Below are 22,430 nucleotides of genomic sequence, written 5' to 3' on the forward strand. Positions count from 1 at the left end.
GTCTGTTGAGATTAATCATGTTAATCACTATAGTTTAAGCTAATACAGTTGGTTATTAGTTAGTTAAGTTTACTCTATTGTGATTGGTAGTTATAAGATAAGGTTGCGATATATAAAGCAATGCATTGCCACATGTAAACGATCCATTCGAATATAACAGTTTCTTGATTTCATCTTCTTCCTTCTTTTGCTATTTTCTATATCAGTTCAAAACATGCTTCTGTTATGCTTCTCCATTGATGAAGCTTGATTAATCAGAATATCTTGCTCAAGTTGATGAATTTGAGCCTCCATGTAAGTTTTCTCGTTATATTCATAGCATAATGGTGAAACATAATCTACAACATGTTTTTCATAGCATGCAACACTGCCACCTTTGAAAAGTTTATTTGGATTCCAGGGAGAAAGATCATCCTCAATACTAAAAAAAATTATGATAAAAGAATTCATAAATGAGAAATAGGGACATCATTGAAAAACTACCAAATTTAACTCTTCTAAAACTTACTGGTTCATCCATTCTTAATAGAAGACATATGTGTGAATGCTAATAAGACTATTTCTCAGTTCAAGAAACATATGTTTATTCTTTAAATATGAGTGTATTATTATCAAGGTTATGTGGCTTAGTTTTCTTTTAATTGTTAGTTGTATGTGCAAAATCTAAAACGAGTACCTAACAAAAGTACAATTCACCCATTTTGGATATCATAAATCGTATGTTGTGTGTCAGTAAAATACCTCATAATGTGTTTGACTATGGTGAGGTAAAAAAAATTGATCAAATCTATATTTTTATCGTTTTTTACTATTTTGCCCCCTCATCTTTATCTAAATAGTATGATGTGTTTATAGAAGTTGATATTTCTTTGGCATTTTCAAATATTTTGAGAAGTTCTTTACAATACGTTCTTGATTTACGAAGGTTTCTTTTTTTGTTTAATATATTTTAAGTCCAAGGAAATATCGGAGTTCACCAATAATTGACATTTCAAATTCATTAGGAGCACCGTATACAATATCAACATAAATTTGAATTGGAAGAATGACATGCTTAGATTTTTTTAATGAAAAGAGTTGTATTGACATTCCCCTATTTCAAAGTTGTTTTCAAGTAGAAATTTGCTCAAATGGTCATATAAAGTGCGATGGACTTGTTTAAACCATATAAAGTCTTTTTCAACTTGAAGACATAATTAAAAGAAGAGAAGTTTTCAAGTTGGGAGGTTGATCAACATATACTTCTTCTTTGATGTAGCCATTTAGGAACACATTTTTAACACCCATTTGGAAGGGTTTAAAATTCATGATGCAAAAGAAAGAAAAAAACATGTGAATGTCTCCTAATCTAGCTATAATGGCATAAGTTTCATCAAAATCTATGCCCTTCTATTGGTTCTATACTTTTGCAATAAGTCTTTCTTTGTTTCTTAAAATAGTATCATTTACATCAAGCTTGTTACAAAAGACCCCTTTGAGATATCTCCTATGACATTTTCAATTGGATGGTCTCTTGTAGTTCTCAACTATTTAGGTAGATCTTGGTGATGTTGTGTTTTTTCATTTTCATTTTTCTCTTATAAGATGTTCTTTTACTGAATACTTGCACAATAAAAAAACTCCATCTCTATTACAATTTTGGGGTTAGTTTCATCAAATGTAACATGTACGGATTCTTCTATAGTCATGGTCATTGTATTATAAATACAAAAAGCTTTACTATTAGTAGAATAACCAAGAAATAAATCTTCATCAACTTTAGCATCAAATTTACTAAAATTATCCTTCCCGTTATTAAGAACACAATTTTTCTTTTGCATCAAAATACATGAAGGAGAGAGATATTTGGACGTAACTTTTAAAATAGGTCTTATCAAGACTATGTTCATAACATCAAAAACAATGCTTATCTCCTAATACCAAAAATATTTAGGAAAATTAGTTTTGTTGAGCATCACCCGTAACTTCAACTGCTCTATTTTTTCTTTTCACGACCACATTTTCCCGTGGAGTTTGCTAATCATAAAAAGAGTGCTCAATGCCATTTTCATCTTTATTTTTTCCTCAAAATCCTTATTTTAAAATTCACCTCTGTGATTTCTTTAGATAGATGTCATTTAAAGATATTTTATAGTTTTGGAAAATCTTAGTTAGTTTTCAAAAGATGACAAAAATGTATTTTCTATTAGGAATGAAAAACATCCTAGTAAAGTGATAGCATTGAGGAAATGAAGGTGTTAATATATATATATATATATATATATATATATATATATATATATATATATATATATATATATATATATATATATATATATATATATAGAACTCGTTCAACAATTGATAACTGAGTGGGTTGAATCAATCAACAAATGCAATAAAAAAGATCCCACACTTAAATAGAGTGCAACAAGGGATATTCTAGAACCGAGGGATCACAACAATCCTACTTGGACACATAAACTCATAATGGAGATTCTGAACTGAAGGAGAAGGGTAAAAGGTTATGTTAGGAAGCTAGTGGAGTCAACTTGTTATTTAATTGTTAGTTTTATGGGTATAGAACTCCCTTGATGTAATGTGAAGGATAGGCATAATTTGGTGATTGAGTTGTGGAGTTTCGCACTAACTCAAAGAGTGCAATTGCATTGTTATACGTAACATTGGTGCTTTGGTCATGCGTAAAGAAGAAATAGTTGAGGAATTGTGTACCATGTAGGAAAACTTCAAGCAACACACCAACTACTAATTGGATCATTTCACCACCACCTTCAAACAATACATGTCCGCCACAAATGCTTGTATCCTTAATCGTTTACTCGCCAATCATTGTCTCACTTTCAGATCCACCCACCACCGCCACCCTCTGAGATCATTATAATTATTATCTTTAATTTCCAATTATCATTCTTCATGCTTTCTTCATCTTTGATATTCACTTGTTTTCAAACCTATATATCTTTTTCTTCTTTGATATATACTTGTCTTCGTCAAAACCAAACCAAGTAGAAGAGACCTTCTTCACAATTTTAATAAATCACCTTCAAATAATGTATGTCTAATAAGTAAATTGGAAGAATTATTGCTATGTGATGAGTGAATAAATATTGAAATAAGTCATTTTCTACCAAGGCAAAAAAACTGGATATGGATTCTTTTGTACTTTGTATTCTTGTGACTCAAATGCAATGATTTTATTGACTTTGGAATCATTTTGACACAAAAATGATTCGGGGACAGAATGGAAACAAGAACATAGAATAAAGAAGAATGATAACGTTTGATATAAAAGGGCTCCACATGAAGGAGAACGGAGATCCAAAACGCAACGGAAATTAAAATTTTCTCCTTTAGTGATCCTTACGAATGGGCGTGATCAGTGATAGAATATTTACCTCTTGTGACGATTGAAACCTTTGATGCAGATCTATGGAGCAATCACGAACGTTGAACGACGACAACGCCTCTACTCAGTCCACATGAACGGATTCCTTCAATCTCAGTGCTAGCTGCTATGAATGAAGGCTTTGAGTGAGAGAGAGAGAGAAAGAGAAAACGAAAATGCAACCGCACTGAATGTTTCTGCACAAGGGTTCTATTTATAGAACCACTTGTGTGGGCTTCAAGCTAAAAAGCCCACTTAAGTGTATTTGGCCCATATCTTATAATATGCCAAAATCACTTAAGCGTGTGGTACCTTACCATATTTCGTATTCTACTTAAGTACACCGTACCTTACGATGTTCTACAATTCACTTAAGTACACCGTACCTTACGGTGTTCCTTAGTTACCTTATCTCTCATCAATCTGTCCTTTGTGTGTGACCCTGTAGGTTTTCGCGGCATTGGCTATTATATTAAATCATGTATTTAACATAATAAACAGTGAGCGATATCTAGCAACACATCACTGCTACCCAAGACACGAAAATGTCATGTGATCTGACAAATCCTTCTGTGATAATACTTATGTGTATAATTACCCTTTTGCCCTTATGTCTATATTGAACACAAGGCATAGACCGTGTCATCCTTGTCCAATTCAATATTGGGCCCATAGACATTTATCCTGCTACGCAGGATGGGCAAATTCCATCTAGGTCACTCATGTCCCTCAACATGATTCGTGGAGTACCCATAAATTGTCTTTATGGTTATCCAGTTACGAACAACGTTTGATCAGCAATAAAGCACTCGACTCTACATCTAGGGTCCATAGTGGTTTCAGGTCGAAGGGTGGTATACACCATTATCACCATGAAAATAACTTATGACACTTAGCATAACTTTCTATATAGTATTCTCATAGCGGGTCAATCCAGTATAAATATTACTCTTAACATTCATACCTATGTTTAAGACTTGATAACTCCTTATCCATGATCCATGAGATGTGATCATCAGTCTATATACATAATAGTCTTAATGCTTTAATGTTATACCACTTCACAATAAAGCTCTACTACGTATACTTTAAGAATAATGTCCTTATGTTTAATGTGATCTCATGATCAAGTCACACATGATACATTAAACGGACTAGCTATTCTAGGGACTTTATTAAACAAACGTAATAAAGAAAAAGCCTTGTATTATTAATAAATAATTCGATACAAGTACCAAAAGTATTGGCCTCTAGGGCTCACACCAACAATCTCCCACTAGCACTAGAGCCAATCAGGCATACCCCTAATGCCCATAGATCTAGTATGGTCATCATGCTTCTGCTGTGCAAGAGGCTTTGTCAGTGGGTCAGTAATATTGTCAAGTGTAGGTACTCTGCATATTTTCACATCTCCTCTATCTAATATCTCTCGAATGAGGTGATAACGCCTAAGTATGTGTTTGGATCGTTGGTGAGATCTAGGCTCCTTAGCTTGTGCGATAGCACCATTGTTATCACAATAGAGACCAATGGGATCCACAATGCTAGGAACTATGCCAAGTTCACTAATGAACTTTTTGATCCAAACAACTTCCTTTGCTGCACTTGAGGCAGCAATATACTCGGCCTCGGTTGTAGAATCAGCAACTGTATCTTGCTTTGAACTTTTCCAGCTCACAGTGCCACCGTTTAAGAAAAACACATAACCAGATTGCGAACTAAAGTCATCCTTATCTGTCTGGAAGCTAACATCGGTGTATCCAATTACAGCCAACTCTTCCTGACCTCCATATATTAAGAGTGAGTCCTTAGTCCTTCTCAAATACTTAAGGATATTCTTGACAGCTACCCAATGAGCATCACCAGGATCAGATTGGTACCTACTCGTTGCACTTAAAGCATACGAGACATCTGGTCTAGTACATAACATGGCATATATGATAGATCCTATTGCAGATGCATATGGAATCTTATTCATGCGATCCCGTTCTTCCTTAGTTGAAGGGGATTGTGTTTTTGATAGACACGAACCATGTTGCATAGGTATGAATCCTTTCTTGGAATCATGCATATTAAAGCGTCTCAACACTTTGTCTATGTATGTACTCTGACTTAGGCCAAACAGTTTTTGTGATCTATCTCTATAGATTCTGATTCCTAATATATAATGTAGCACCTCAAATTTGCCCCCCCCCCTCATTCATGCATTCATTTTTAGGTCATTTAACATTTCATATTGCATTGCATCATATCAATCAGAATCAGATCCAAGAAGCTTGAACGTCATCGAAGACACTTTGTGGGTTCTATCTGGGTGGTCAGTCAACACAAGGGAATGACTCGAGTTACTTCCAACATGTTCAAATGGGGTCTATTCATCATTCAAAATGCTAATATCGAAGGAGAAAAAGTCTGTGCCTGAGCTGTCATTCTCGCTAGGCGATCAACGTGGTTCGCTTAGCGAGGCTGAACTGTCATGCTCGCTAGGCGAGCAAATTCTTCGCTAGGCGAAGCGCACGCGTTTTTGAAAAATATAACAACAGAATCTTGGACTTGGACCTCTCATTTGAGCCCACAAAGCCACAAAAATCAGGTTATAAATTCTAGACTTCCATCTCCAAAAAGGCAAAAGCTGACCTAACCCTAAGAGAGAACAAAGAGAGAAAAGCTACCAGAATTCAGAGCAGCCTCCAGAGACTGAAGGGAACTCATCTACAAAGAACCAATTCCCTCTCATATAAACCCTAAGATTGTTCTGCAAACCAACAGTGCAATTCAATTTCTTTCGATCTCTCCAGTCAGGTTTGCCCTATTTCCATTACTTTATGCTTTCAATTTGAAATTTTCGAATGTATGAGGAATTATGGTTGAATTCGGGAGAGTGGGTATAGTTAGGTTTTGCCTGGGGGTTTAGATATGCACAAATATATAGAACAATGCCTTGAATGTTTGATCACTTAATTTCTAAAACCATACTGTTATCAGAGAAGAATCCAAAACCCACAGGCGTTCGCTAGCCCATCGCTAGGCGAGCCTGCAGCGACGCTTCGCTAAGCCTTCGCTAGGCGAAGCAGTAGCGATCGTGACAGTAGCTTTTTTTTCTGTTTTCTCTCCAATCTGTGTTGTGTTCGTTATGACATGTTTTCTATTGCATCCGTGCACTGTTCACCTGACACTATTATTGTTATGATTCTTCTGTTTGGTGCAACTCTTGATTGCACCCTATCTTGTTTCTCTAACTTGTTTGTTGAGTTTTTGTGAGGGCTCACATGACTCTTGAAGAGATAGCTTGCTTGGTATTCCACTTTATTTGCGGGATACCATTTGGAGATTTATTCTGATTGCTTTGCTGACTTGCTTTCTTTGATGATGCTAGCTTGAGAGACCTCTGGGTTTCTTGTTTCTTTAGTTGCTGTTACTTCGGATCTTTATCCGTGTGGTAGATCTCTTGATCCCTTTATCTTTCCCGCATTTTACCGCTTTCTTAGCTGGAAGACCTCAATAGGAGGCAATGTTTTCTTTTGTTTGTTTACTTTTGTGCCCAAAGACCTCCAAGAAGAGGCACCAGTGCTAAAGACCTCCCTGAAGAGGCAATTGACGGATAAAAGGGATTAGTAGTCAATCCCCCGTTATTCAGTGTGTCGTTCGTTATGCTCGCACTATGTGTCGATGTTTCAGAACAAAAGCCCAAGATCTTTTGTCCGGTCAGTCAGTGGAGAGGGTTCCACCTTTCTGAATCCCCACTTTTTGTCATGAGCTCACCCTGTCCAGGGTTAAGAGCTATGAGGTCTTATCCTCATTACTCTTTTGATCTGCTCACCCTGACGTTCAATGTCAGTGGTTAAGAGCCCATTTGATTACCTTTCCATGGCTTGTCTGTCGAGGTTGATATGACCCCTCTTGACTAAAGCCCTACCCACGTATGTTTGAGCCCCCTTGTTGGCTGTTTACTTTATGCATGTTTATTTTGTATGGTGTGATCGCCTCCCCATAGGATTGCTAGGCTTCGTATAGTCTCTCGTTTGCATGTCAATTAAGGTAGCACGGTTCCTTCGTCTAGGACTTCCTTTTTGCATGAGCATTCCTAAAACACAAACAAACTCATTGATTTTTCTTCTCCTAAGAACACGTTAACTCCTTCTACTACAGGCGAGTAAGTCTCCAAAGGTCGAGCATCCGGTAGATTGCGTAGTAACGTCGTTCATCTAAAAAACACAACCCTTAGCCCGTACTTAGCCGAACTACGGTTTGCTCTGATTCTCATTCCAGATGAGATACGTAGGCATAAGACGCGATGTCTTAGCGAGCACACTCCTCTTTAACCCATAGGTAGCCGAGCTACGAAGACTCTGATTCTCATATTCAGATGAGATACGTATGCAGTGGATGCAACATCCGTGCAAGTCATTTTCTTTTGACCCCTCTTTTAGTAAATAGTACATTAGATAAACCCACACCCTTTAGACAAGAACAACAAGAGTGGATCCCGTAGAGTACTACGGATGCGTAGGGGTGCTAATACCTTCCATTCGCATAATCGACTCCCGAACCCAAGATTTGGTTGCGAGACCTTGTCTTCTCTTTTCCGTTTGCCAGGTTTACTTCGAGCGTTTCCTTTCCCTCCTTTGGGATAAATAACGCATGGTGGCGACTCTTCTGTCTTTTCTTTTTTCGCCGGTTGTTTTTTTCGCATTCCTTTTTTTAGGTTGCGACAGCTGGCGACTCTGCTGGGGATTTTGTTTCCCTAAGCGAGTCCCTCCTAACTTTTGTAGTTTTCTTGTTTGTTGGGTGTTTAGTCTTTTGTACAGTTATTTACTTTCGGCATTTATCGGCTTTATCTTATTGCATTGTGTACATATCATTGTTGTGTCTGCTGGCTCTGTGGTTTGTTTCTTTGTTGGGGTGGGATGTTCTATGAGATAAGCCCACTACCCAGGCTTGAGCGTACACAGGTTTTAGAGTGGATAGTCATGAGGCTTGCGTGGCATGTTACTACGTTAAGTCGTTCATGAAGACCCACACCCAGACGAGGTTTCTTTTGGATATATTTTGTCCTATGGGTGTTCCATAACGACATATGTTCCTTTAGAAATCGTCGACTCTGGTGACCATTTCCCGAGAACTCAGTCGAGGCCTCTCCTCCGAGACGCGATTATGTTAGCTCTGGTGGGCGCATTCTCGCTGCTCAATCCGAGGACCCCGAGGCTGGGAACTTGCTATTAGGATGTCCTGTTGAGGGGAGTCAGTGGAGGTCTTTTGTCCCGTAATAATGCCAAACCTTCAGTGATAAACGTATTATTCTCGACTTAAGGGATGAAATTGACAAACTTCTGTTCTTAGAACCTACCAGTGAGGGGCGGGCTAAATTCAGGAAACCTTAACCTTCAACCAACCCGGTTTTCTGGAGCAGAACTTGGATCTTGTATTATATTCTTCGGTGGTTTTATCTTCAAACAGTGCAACCCAACAGATATTCAAGCAGATACAGCAGTCCTGATTCCCATGTCACTGCATTGCATCACATCATTTTCATTCATATCTGTCATACCCCAATTTTGGCCCTGAAATTTTTTCCCCATCAATCACTCGTTTGCATTCTTTCTTCATTCACCTTCATATCCTTCATTCCATGTTCATATTTACTATTTCATATTTTTACATTTTTTACATTTTAAAATTTACATTCATATTTTCTTCATTTCACATTGAGATTTTCCATTCATTCATGTTTAAAGATTCCCACATAATCATTCATATTCCAATCATTCATTCATGACCAAGGACCTTCTCACATTCATTCAATCATTGTCATTCATATGCACGGTATATGATTAGTTCATAGTTTTAAAAGTACCTCACATATACACATGAAAATTCTAAGGTACAAGGAAATAACTTTCTTTTGCCCCAAAAGAACCAAACATGAGACTGATAAGAAACAATCACCTAATCTTGCAAAATGGCACTTGAATTTCAATTACAAGGAGGAAAATGCTACCTTTGCTTACAATGAACCGCAAAAGCATGAGAAAGATTTTCTAATATGTTTACAAAACTAACTTTGTGTTGAAGAAAAATTAATGCACATACTGGTTCAAGCTCCTTGACACCCGAGCTAAAAGTTTTGATCAACGACAAAGAGATATTCAAGAATTGAAATATACAGTTCAAACAACCAAAGCTGGTATGCAGTTCATGCAAACGAAATTTCATGAGGAATTCTCCAATTTAGTTTCCATTTCTCTTTATAGGCATGCACATTCATAGCTTAGCTCATGCTGCTTCTGTTAAACTGGTTACTGGAAGAACATCAGCCAGTAGAAAAACTATATATTCACTTGCTCTAAGGAAACTTGGCAAGCAACTTGAAGTGGAAGATGATTCTACTTAGCAGCAGATTCTAGCTAGAGGAAACAAGAAAGGAATATGTTGATTTGCTTCAGAGACATAAAGCTGCTGTTATTATACAGAAACAGAAAAGTTGTGTTTGAAAGAAACAAAATTCAGACTGTTAAAGATGCTACAATTGTCATACAATCAGTCATTCATGAATGGTTGGTAAGAAGATGCTTAGGGGATATTGGATTTTTGAAACATGGGCGATATTGCAGTGATGCATTGCCAAGCTCATGTTGTGAAGCGAATCGTCGGGCGTATAACAGCTCACTAATTCCACCATCGTCGAATCAACATCATATTCACCTGCAATTCATGCATGCAGCATCATGAAGAAATGGAATGGAGTCACGAATGGATTAAGTTTATCATGAGCAATCAAATTCAAGAGAAAACTAACTGAATTGGATTGGCGACGTCGACAGGAGAAAAAGCATCTTCCAGAACAGGAAGGTCAGCGACACCAACTGCAGGAAATATAAAGTCTAGCTCGAAAATCGTCTTCGATTTGAACACTCGTCGGAGCAGAATCATGTGAAGGCTTTCTATCTGCATCTTCACAAGTATCCATTATTATGTCCATACCATTATGTGAGATTCCCCAAACCAATTTGCAGGTGAGCATTGCAACCAACACCAATTCTGCAGCATTCCCTACCAAATCGATCAAAGAAGTAAAATGTCAAAATAAAATCAAGCAAGGTAGTGTGGAGACTGAAAATTGGACTGTTGAGAACCCTCAAGCGGAAGAAAACACCAATGGCCGAACTAGAGGATTCAGTATCAATTGTGCACCCTTCTATAAGTAGCAGGGGAGTTATGCAGACACCGCATCTTGCTACCAGTTTGGTCCTCCGCATCATTCCGTTGGTAGCAGATGCGCTTATAGGCAAAGGATATGCCTATAAGAGGATTGGAGGAATTAGAGATACACTACAAGATTATATATGATAAGCTGTCTGCACAAAAATAGTCCATTGGGAGAGACAATTCTTGAATGCTACAACTGTGGATGCCGTAATGTGTTTCTCCTTGGATTTGTTTCTGCAAAGACAGAAAGTGTAGTTGTTCTTCTTTGTCGTGAACCTTGTTTGAGTGTCAATGCTTTGAAGGATATGAATTGGGACCTTAGTCAATGGTGTCCCTTGATTGATGATAGGTGTTTCTTGTAGTGGCTTGTCAAGATCCCATCTGAACAGGAGCAGTTAAGGGCACGTCAAGTAAGTGCACAACAAATAAATAAGGTGGAAGAACTGTGGAAGACAAACCTTGATGCTTCGTTTGAAGACCTTGAGAGGCCCGGTGTAGACGATGAGCCTCAGTCTGTGGCTTTGAAATATGAAGATGCATATCAGTGTCAAAATGTATTTGCACCTCTCATTAAGCTTGAAGCTGATTATGATAAGATGATGAAAGAATCACAAAGTAAGGATAATGTTACAATTCGATGGGATATTGGTCTCAATAAGAAGCGTGTTGCATATTTTGTATTTCCAAAGGGAGATAATGAGTTACGGCTCATACCTGGTGATGAGCTATGTTTGCGTTATTCCGGTAATGCTGCACATCCTTCTTGGCAGTCAGTGGGTCATGTGATTAAGCTAACTGCACAAGAGGAGGTTGCGTTGGAACTTCGGGCTAGCCAGAGGGTTCCAGTTGATGTCAACCATGGTTTTAGTGTTGATTTCGTCTGGAAAAGTACCAGCTTTAATAGGATGCAAGGAGCTATGAAAACTTTTGCTGTCGATGAGACAAGTGTCAGCGAGTATATATATCACCGCTTACTGGGTCATAAAGTTGAGGTTCAGATGGTGCGTAACGCATTGCCTCGTCGGTTTGGTGCTCCAGGGCTTCCAAAACTGAATGCATCACAAGTGTTTGCTGTCAAGAGTGTTCTTCAGAGGCCTATTAGCCTGATTCAAGGACCACCTGGAACTGGTAGAACTGTAACATCAGCAGCACTTGTATATCACATGGCCAAACAAGGCCAGGGACAGGTTCTGGTTTGTGCACCTAGTAATGTAGTCGTGGACCAGTTGGCTGAAAAAATAAGTGCTACTGGATTTAAGGTTATGAGGCTATGTGCAAAGTCAAGGGAAGCTGTGAGTTCACCTTTTGAGCATTTAACTCTTCACTATCAGGTTCGACATCTTGACACATCTGATAAGAGTGAACTTCATAAGTTACAACAGCTGAACGATGAACAAGGAGAACTTTCTAGCAGTGATGTCTCATTACATTTTAAGAGGCTTCCCAGACACTGCAGCACAGCTTGTGTTGCTGCTGTCACCGGATACTTTCATTTTATAGCATGTGCAATAAATTCGAAAGGTGTTGACGGGAGTTTACAGGATATTCTTCGCCTTTTAACACTATGGTTCAACCATGGAGCTACTGCAGAACTTCAAATGGCCCTAACGAAAGGATTTTCCCTAGTTAATATCAATACCTGGCTAGTTTGTTCTGCCTCAAATAATTGTTGGGATACACTCTAATAACCATGCCGTGAGAAAGTTGATACAACCACTGTTGGTTCGAATTGGGCAAAACCATCCAAAGGCTCTCATGTATCCTTTGCTTGAATTCTTATGCCCAACACATCTGTAAAGTTCTGGATGATGCGGCACAAGGATCATTTTGTTAGAAACATTTGTTGCTGAAGCTGCTCCGTTTCATTGAAGATTTTCTTATAGAAGGGAAAGTTATATTTAAAGACATAGTACCCACTTAGACCTCATCTGATATTGATTTCAGAAATGATAGTTTTCTGGATGGCGTAGACACATCATGTTCTAAAGAAGCTACGGATGAGCAGTTGGTAGCGACGGGTATTATACTAGCATCAGATATGTTGCGCCAACACTTTCTATGCACAGGAAATATGCCACTATCGAGTAACACATTGGGGAGGTTCCAATCTGGAACATTATGGCAGCAGTTCATCATACTTCCCCACCTCTTTCCTGCAAACATCAAGCAACACATATTACATTCAAGTGAATTCGTAGCAGTGAATAGCCTTTTACCGGTGGTAAAAAGTCCACAAGCAACAAAAATGAAACATTTTCGCAGAAGAAGTACAAGGTACAAGCTACCTTTTTCAGAGCATACACCAAAATGGAGTAGACAACAGAGCAGCACAAGAAAGCACTTCCAATTCCAATACTCTTTTGATCCCAGTGACCAATTCCAAACCCTAGTAGTGTGACTATAAAAGAGAGGCCATTGTTCATAAGAGGGGGGAGAGTGGAAAAACCCTAGTTTTTGGAGAGGATTGGCAGCTACGATTCAAAAAAAAGGAGAGGAGAAAGACATTTTCGAAATCTCTCTGCAACACTGTTCACACAGAAAAATAACCCTCCATACTCCCTCCACGCTTCAGCTGTAAAAACCACTAACCCCTTAAGTTCCCCTCCGCCACCCTTGTTGCAACCACAAAGGCTACAACCGGAACCGTCACATCACGACTCGACGCTCTTCCAGCAACAACAATGCAAAGCGGTAGCAACCTTGGTATTTCGGTAACTCACATGTTCGATTCCTTTCTCTTCCGTGTGCGTTTCCATGTGCATCATTTGATTTGTTTTTTTGTGTTTAATCTTCATTCAAGTCTTGAGTTTTTTTTCTGAGTTACAGTGAAGAAATGAAAATCATTCATGCTACTGCTACTGTTATTTTTGTTAGATTTCCATGCTACTGCTACTGTTATTTTTGTTATTTAATTATATTGAGCGCCTGTTTATTATATTTATAGTAATGCAAGCAATATTTGAATAACAAAATAGTTCTAGTCCAGTGGTAGAAACATTGGTTGTTAAATCCTAGATTCTGGGTTCGATCCCTGTGTTCTAGCCTTTCCTATTTTTAATATACTTTCTATTTTTTACTAGTTTTTATTATTATTACCATTTTTATTTTATTTTAAACCTTTTATTTATTTTTTTATTTTTTATCCTTTTTTTAAACACTTGTTGATTTTAATGTTAAACATCGATTTTTAATTTATGGTTTTGACAATATTCTTGTTATTTATCCATGATTATTTTTATCGATATATTGATAGTATTTCGCCGCGTTTCGATTAATCGCATATGACATTTCAATTGTTGTCAATATGTGCAAACCGGCTTTGAGCACATTATTTAGGTTTTGTGTGTTCCTCAATGTCCATCCATACAAATCCCGATTTTACCCTTTTTCGATTTAATTTTTAAGTGTCTTGTAAATATAACTTGTTGTGTTATTTTCACATGGCTTACTCTTGGGCCTTCTTACAATGAAACAGTTCGCTTGCACTTACACTCATAAATTGCATTATTTGTTGTTTGGGCCCGATTTAATTATTCCAGTATTTTGAATCCCCATTTGACAAAATGTACCCCACTCCCCCGATGTGTAATAATTTTACTCTTATTTCTTTATTGCTTGACTATTTAGTTAGATACTAGCACAAGAATAAAATCAACCATTTCCAAAAGATCAAAAATAATGACTCGATCCAACGTCGAGTATTTTCTCAATAAACAAATCAATTCATTTCTCCCTCCTATTCTATTCCATTTCTTTCAAACTTTCATCAAACACTTGATTCAACGTCAAGCCATTTTTCCTAATAAAAACTCAAAAAATATTAATTCATAGTCAAGACCTTTTCAATAAAGATGGAAGTGGAACGTGGTATATACCACGCACTCCTGAGACTAGGATTCGAGATGTATATCTCGCCAATCCTAGCTCTCGCCATCATCCAAATTTATCCACTTTGTTTTCTCTCAAACACTCATCCAAATTTCTCTTAAACGTCCATCAATACTTGATCTAGTGTCAAGTCATTTTCACAACAAAACTCAAGATACCTAATTCTTATTTAACACTTTTTCAATAAAGATGGAAATGGAACATGGTGTATACCGTGCACTCCTGAGATTAAGATTCGAGACGTATGTCTCGCCTATCTTAGCTCTCGCCATCATTTAAAATTGTCAATGCGGTTTCTTCAAACCCTTTCTCAATCAAATTCAAAACACCTAATCTTTAAACACTTTTTTTCAAATAAGATGGAAATGGAACGTGGTGTATACCGCGCACTCCTGAGACTAGGATTCGAGATGTATATCTCGCTCATCCAAGTTCTCGCCATCATTCAAAACACCTCAAACCAATCAATTTCTTTTCTCGCCGCCGTGCGATTGATCTCTTAAACCTTTTCACAAACGAAAGGTACTTTGTTTCAAAACAATGCAAGGCAATGTTTCTCCACCTGTTTTGGGTAGTCCAACAATGTTTTTGTCGATTTGACACAAAGTAGCTTTCGCTAAAATCGACCAACAAACAAACACTTTTCTACCCAGAACTACGTAAGCCTTGATTTCTCTTTTGAGATACGTAGGAGCAGGATTCGTAAATCTTGTCAGGCCCACTAATAAAAAAACTTAGGTTTAGTCATTCGTCAAAAAATCCAAAAACATTATCTTCTCATCCTTTCTTTCTTTCCCACCTAATAATTCGAAAAGCCTAATATTTCAACTAACACTAACGCACACAACTAACCTAATGGTTCCCGTTGAGTACAACGGACGTGAGGGGTGCTAATACCTTCCCCTTGCGTAATCGACTCCCGAACCCTGATATTGGTTGCGATGACCATATCTAATCATTGTCGTTTTTTTCTTGGGTTTTATCGATATTTCCCATTTCCTTTTTAGGAATAAATAAAGTTCGGTGGCGACTCTGTTCAGTCCGTCATTGCGAGCGTGCGATTGCGTTTCGCTTTAGGTCGTATGTCTCTCATTTTTTCCATGAGGTACGACAGATGGCGACTCTGCTGGGGAGCATACCCAATCCCTAAGTGAGTCAAGCCTAATTAGGACGTTTGTGTGCCTTTGTTTGTTTAATTGTGTGGCTTTTCCTTATTTATTGCTTTTATTATCTTTATTGTTATATTGATATTTGTTGTATATTGGTTCCACTGTGTTGGGTACTTGGGTATTTGATTTCAAACCATGTGGGAAAGACTCTACACCCGAGTCTAGAGTGAAAAAACATAAGATAGGACGATGGTTGAGTAGTACAGACTCCCGAGGTGTATACTTCGTAAGAGTCGGTACGAGAACCTCACTTAGAGTAGATCCTTTTGCAAATATTATCGCCCGAGGTGTATACCTCGTAAGCTTCGATGTTTCAAAGGGGTCCATGACTCTAAGAACCTTTTAGAACATTGAACCTTTGGCCAACTAGAAATGATGGTTGCGTAGTATGGATTCCCGAGGTGAATACTTCGTAAGAATCGATACGAGAACCTCGCTCAGAATAGATTCCCTAGATGGAGTTGATGACCGGAAAGTATTTCCCGTAAGCGTCAAACATTCTTGTGAATCAATGACTCTGGGGATCTTTTGTGACAAAGCCCTAGATCATACCCGGTGAGAACCCCGTTTTGGAAAAGCAATCAAATTTATCCATACCTCTGACCTTTGAACCTATCCAAAAAAAAAAAACATTGCATCCATCCATTCATTGCATACGCATAAAAAGCAAAACTTTTAGTTTGAACCAAGAGTTTTGCAAACAAGATGCATCCATACATGCATTCATACATTTTCAAAATAGAGTCTCATTCCGCCCTTTCTTCCTCCAGTTTCACGCTGAATTTTCAACACCGGTATAATACTCGCGCTAGAGCAAGACAGAGAATGGATGAACAAGAACAAGAGAGCGCCCGAGTTAGAGCTGAACTAGACGAAATCAAAGGAGGCATGTCCCAGATGCGAGAAATGCTGCAAGCTTTAACCTTCAGGTTCGAGATTCCACAAGCGACCGTGATTTCATAGACCACGGGCCCAGCAGTAGAAGTCCCACCTCAGAGGACGTTACCCTCAACCATTCCTCCATATGGGCTACCCTATGACTTCGTCCCCCGAGCGGAGGTGGTGCACGACATGGGGCAATCTGTCCAACAAGCCGTGCCATTACCGGTTTACACCGACGCACGTCCAGTCATCCATACTGTGGTTCCACCAGCTGCCTATGCTAGGCATGTTCCTCATTATGAAGATCAAAACCACATGTATCAGACTGTTGACTCAACTGTTGCTGGTGACGAAGTAAGGTTTGAGGACTTCAGGGAGGTAAAGGAGAACATGCAGCTCCTCGAGAAGAAGTTCCGAGATTTGGAAGGAGACCACGTCTTTGGATCTGCTGCCAAAGAAATGTGCCTTGTATCCGGGTTGGTGATTCCAGCAAAATTCAAAACTCCGGACTTCGACAAATACAATGGGCACACTTGTCCAAAGAGCCATCTCATCATGTATTATCGAAAAATGGCTGCACATGTGGAGGACGACAAGCTGATGATCCACTGTTTTCAGGACAGCTTAAGTGGGGCTCCTTCCAAGTGGTATTTGAGTCTGGATCAGAATAGGATCAGGTGTTTCCAAGACCTGTCAGACGCGTTCATAAAACATTACAAATATAATATGGACATGGCGCCTGACAGAAGACAGTTGCAGAACATGTTCCAACATGACAAGGAGTCCTTCAAGGAGTATGCTCAAAGATGGAGGGAACTGGCTTCTCAGGTTGAACCACCTCTTGCTGAGAAAGAATTGGCCGAACTGTTTATCGACACTGTCCAGCCTCAATTCTATGAGAAGATGGTTGGAAGTGCTTCTTTGGGATTCTCCGAGCTTGTTGCTATAGGAGCTCCCGTGGAATATGGTGTAAGGAATGGAAAACTGGAGGCTGTAGCTGGAACTTCAAAGGCTAATCCAAAGAAGTTCTCTGGAGGGTTTCCCAGGAAGAAAGAGGGGGAAACAAATGTCGTGACTGCTGGTCAAGGAAGAGTTCCTCCAAGAAGGAGACCACAACAATACTCACCTCAGCAATATGTTCAACAACCAATTCCCTATCAACCACCCATATATCCCGTCCAGTATGCTCCGCAACCATACGTGGCTGCTGTGACGCCTGCATTCAATCAACAGCCTGCTCAGGCTTATCAAGCGCCTCTAGCTTACCAACCAGCTCCAGTTCAGCAACGTGTTACGACTCCTCCAGCTTATCAACAAGCACCTGCAGCTCCTGTTTATCAACAACCGAGAGCTCAAGCGCCAAGGCAAAATGCTCAAAACCAAAACAGAAGGCAAGGGGAGAGGGCGACCTTCAATCCAATCCCAATGTCGTACACTGAGCTTTATCCCTCCTTGTTGCAAAAGGGTTTGGTGGTTCCTAGACCTATGGGACCTCCACCTGACCGTCTTCCTCCATGGTACAACCCTAATGCACACTGTCCTTTTCATGAGGGTGCCCCCGGGCATGACCTAGAGGGTTGCTACGCTCTAAAGCATAGGGTTCGGGAATTGATTGAGAGCAAGATCTTGTCTTTTAAGGACATGAGACCGAATGTGAAGAGCAATCCTCTTCCTCCCCATGGAGATCCTGCGGCGAACGCCATTTAAGATGCATCTACTGTTGTTATGGTTGAGAATGTGGATGATGTAAAGACTCATTTGGCAGCATTCCATGCCCGATTGGTGGAAGCTGGCCTGGTTAATGTTGATCATGACAATTGTGAAAAGTGTGCCACATACCCAAAGGGATGTCAGGTGGTACGGGACAACATTCAAGATTTGATGGATAAAGGAGTGCTTCAAATATCCAGTGCTGTGAAGAATGAAGATGTGTTGGTAATTGAACCTTGTTTCAATTTACCTGAACCAATTGAAATCCCATATTACAGTGGTGGAGTGGTCCCGGTGAATAGTAAGCCGTCGCCTGTTGAAATATGTATGCCCGCACCTTTTCCGTATGAGAGCACCAAGGTCGTGCCTTGGAAATATGAGATTACTGTTGTGGATAAGGTTGTTGAAGGAAGTTCAAACGCTGAAGTGACAAAAGCTGTAGGTGAAGACGTCACCAATATTGTAGGAATGAGCAGAATGACCCGTAGTGGTCGAATCTATACGCCCGAATTCAACGTGACTCCTCAAGGGCCGACCAAGGAATCAATAGTTGTAGCTCCCACTAAAGAATCCAAAGTGGTCCAATCCGAAGATGCTGTGGAATTCTTGAAGTTAATCAAGAGAAGTGACTACAAGGTTGTGGACCAGTTGCATCAAACACCATCTAAGATCTCTATTATGTCCTTGCTACTGAACTCCCAAGCCCATAGGGAGGCTTTGTTGAAGGTGCTTGCTCAAGCTCATGTAACACAAAGCATAACAGTAGACCAATTTGATGGAGTAGTTGCAAATATCACAGCCTGCAATAATTTGAGCTTCAGTGGAGAAGAATTACCTGAGGATGGACAAAATCATAATCGTGCCCTCCATATCTCGGTAAAATGCAAAGATGATGCTTTGGCAAGAGTGTTGGTTGATACTGGATCTTCTCTGAATGTTATGCCGAAGAGAACACTCGCCAAATTATCTTATCAAGGACCAGCTATGAAGCCTAGTGCCTTGGTAGTGAAAGCTTTTGATGGTTCCAGGAGAACAGTGATTGGAGAGGTTGAATTGCCCATATTGATTGGCCCTCATGTATTCCCGATTAATTTCCAAGTCATGGATATTAATCTAGCATATAGCTGCTTATTGGGGCGTCCTTGGATTCATGCTGCAGGGGCAGTCACCTCCATTTTGCATCAAAAAATGAAGTTTGTGGTGGACAATCAACTAATCATCATTTCTGGAGAAGAGGACTTTGTGGTCAGTCACCTTTCATCCTTCAGATACATTGAGGCTGATGAGGACGCTTTGGAAACTTCTTTCCAAGCTCTTGAAATAGCCAATGCCACTTTTGTGGAAATGAAGGACCCTGTTTGGAAAGCTTGTTCATCTTTCGCGTCTCTGAAAAGCGCAAAGTCTAGTATTGAAGGAGGAAACCCTGAAGGTTGGGGTCAACTTATTGATATTCGTGAGAAGCATGATCGCTTTGGTCTGGGATATGTGCCTTCCGCTGCGAAAAGAGCCCGAGTCCCTGCAAAGGACAACACCCGAAGCATCCAGGAAGTATTCCTCAGCACAAGATTCATCCATGGAGATCAGGTCAATGCAATTGAAGATAGCACCGAAAGTGAAGACGAGCCATGTTTGGTTTACCGGTGTGAGACAACTTTGAACAACTGGAAAGCGGTTGAGATCCCCGAAATTTTTCCTTTGTCAAAGTAATAATCGTTGTCTTTTTCCTTTCAAATCCTTAGCTCTGCCCAAGGCTAATGGATCATGTTGTAGGGCCCCTTTTCATTTTTCAAATAATCATTATCAATGAATGAAAGGCATTTTGTTAAATTCTTCTTATTCATTTATTTTGCTTTCTCTTAAGAAAATGGCAATCTTTTCAAAAACAAAAAAAACTCTTCATTTATGCATCTTTTATTTTTACTTTTCTAAAAATCAATCATTCAAACATGCAGAATAAATGATAACCCCGTTGAATCCAATGACTTTACTACCTCTCATAACTTTGACTCCCCTATCTACCAAGCGGAAGAAGAGGGTGAAGAAGATTGTTACATCCCCGACAAATTGGCAAGGCTGCTCGAGCACGAGTCCAAAGCCCTTCAGCCACATGAAGAACCGGTGGAAACAATCAACCTTGGCACAGAGGAAGAGAAGAAAGAAGTTAAAATTGGCACCACACTTGAAGCAAGCGTCAAGGAGAGATTGGTTAAGCTGCTACAAGAATATGTGGATGTATTTGCATGGTCATGCCAGGATATGCCAGGTCTAGATACCGACATCGTTGAGCACAAGCTGCCACTTCAGCCAGATTACCCGCCAGTAAAACAGAAACTCCGAAGAATAAGACCGGATATGGCTCTGAAGATTCGTGAAGAAGTCAAACGACAATTTGACGTTGGTTTTCTCGCAGTGGCGAAGTACCAACAATGGGTAGCTAATATTGTACTTGTGCCCAAAAAGGATGAAAAGGTGAGGATGTGCATTGACTATAGGGATCTGAACAAAGCTAGTCCAAAGGACGATTTCCCTCTACCACACATTGATACTCTGGTAGACAACACTGCAAGATTTGCTGTCTTCTCCTTTATGGACGGTTTTTCGGGATACAACCAAATCAAGATGGCTCCAGACGACATGGAGAAGACCACTTTTATTACCCCTTGGGAAACTTTTTGCTATAAGGTAATGCCTTTCGGCCTTAAAAATGCTGGGGCAACTTACCAAAGAGCTATGGTCACTCTTTTCCATGATATGATGCACAAGGAGATAGAGGTCTATGTTGACGACATGATCGCTAAATCTCAAAATGAAGAAGATCATATGAGCCATCTGAAGAAGCTGTTTGAACGCCTCAGAAAGTTTAGATTACGATTAAACCCTGCAAAATGCACATTTGGTGTCCGTTCAGGGAAGTTGCTTGGTTTTATCGTTAGTCAACGAGGAATTGAGGTGGACCCTGACAAGGTCCGAGCTATACAAGAAATGCCTGCTCCACGCACCGAGCGAGAAGTCAGAGGTTTCCTTGGACGTTTGAATTACATCTCAAGGTTTATCTCACACATGACGGCCACGTGTGAGCCTATCTTCAAATTGCTTCGAAAAGATCAGGTTGTTGAATGGAATTTTGATTGTCAAAATGCTTTTGAGAAGATCCGTCAATACATGCAAGAGCCTCCTATTCTGATTCCACCTGTCCCAGGAAAGCCATTAATCATGTATATGACTGTGCTTGAAGGATCAATGGGATGCGTGCTGGGGCAACATGACGAAACTGGTCGGAAAGAACGTGCTATTTACTATCTGAGTAAAAAGTTTACCGATTGTGAAAGTCGATATTCGCTTTTGGAGAAAACTTGTTGCGCGCTAGCATGGGCCGCTCGTCGTTTGAGGCAGTACATGATTTGCCATACTACTTTGTTGATCTCGAAAATGGATCCAATAAAGTACATCTTTGAGAAACCTGCCTTGACTGGAAGACTTGCCCGTTGGCAGATGCATTTGTCAGAGTACGACATCCAGTACGTAACCCAGAAGGCAATCAAGGGGAGTGTTTTAGCAGAGTATCTTGCTCATCAACCAGATGAAGACTATCAGGCGTTGAAGTTTGATTTCCCCGATGAGGATATCATGGTGATAAAGGATTGTGAGATCCCAGGCCCAGATGAAGGACCAAAACCAGGATCTCGATGGAAGCTCGCGTTCGATGGTTCTTCCAATTACAATGGTCATGGTGTGGGAGTTGTTTTGATGAATCCAAATGGTGGCTTTACCCCTTTCACAGCAAGGTTGTACTTTGATTGTACAAATAATGTCGCAGAATATGAAGCTTGTATCCTTGGTCTTGAAGCCGCAATTGATCTCCGAATCAAGATCCTTGAGGTGTATGGAGATTCAACCTTGGTGATCTATCAAGTCAAAGGTGAATGGGAGACCCGTGATGCGAAGCTGATCCCGTATCGTGCTCATGTTGTGAAGATGATAGAATACTTTGATGATATCACTTTCCATCACATCCCAAGAGTAGAGAATCAAGTGGCTGACGCTTTGGCAACATTAGCATCAATGTACCAAGTCAGATTCCATAATGAAGCTCCACTTATTCGAATCGAGCGAAGAGATGAGCCTGCTTACTGCCAATTGATTGAAGAAGAAACTGATGGTAAACCATGGTTTCATGACATCAAGCGATA

General features: G+C 39.7%; 1 protein-coding gene and 1 pseudogene across 1 annotated transcript; both read left to right on the plus strand.

The window, feature by feature from the left end:
- The first annotated feature begins 10,728 nt into the window (after positions 1 to 10,728).
- LOC127137433 (regulator of nonsense transcripts 1 homolog) lies at positions 10,729 to 12,276 on the plus strand (annotated as a pseudogene).
- Positions 12,277 to 16,719: 4,443 nt separating this feature from the next.
- Positions 16,720 to 18,237, plus strand: LOC127137434 (uncharacterized). Its single transcript, XM_051063895.1, has one exon. The coding sequence runs from the start codon at positions 16,720 to 16,722 to the stop codon at positions 18,235 to 18,237; it is 1,518 nt and encodes a 505-aa protein (XP_050919852.1).
- The last annotated feature ends 4,193 nt before the right edge of the window (positions 18,238 to 22,430 follow it).

This window comes from Lathyrus oleraceus, chromosome 4 (genome assembly GCF_024323335.1).
Source record: "Lathyrus oleraceus cultivar Zhongwan6 chromosome 4, CAAS_Psat_ZW6_1.0, whole genome shotgun sequence".
In the NCBI taxonomy this organism is placed as follows: domain Eukaryota; kingdom Viridiplantae; phylum Streptophyta; class Magnoliopsida; order Fabales; family Fabaceae; genus Lathyrus; species Lathyrus oleraceus.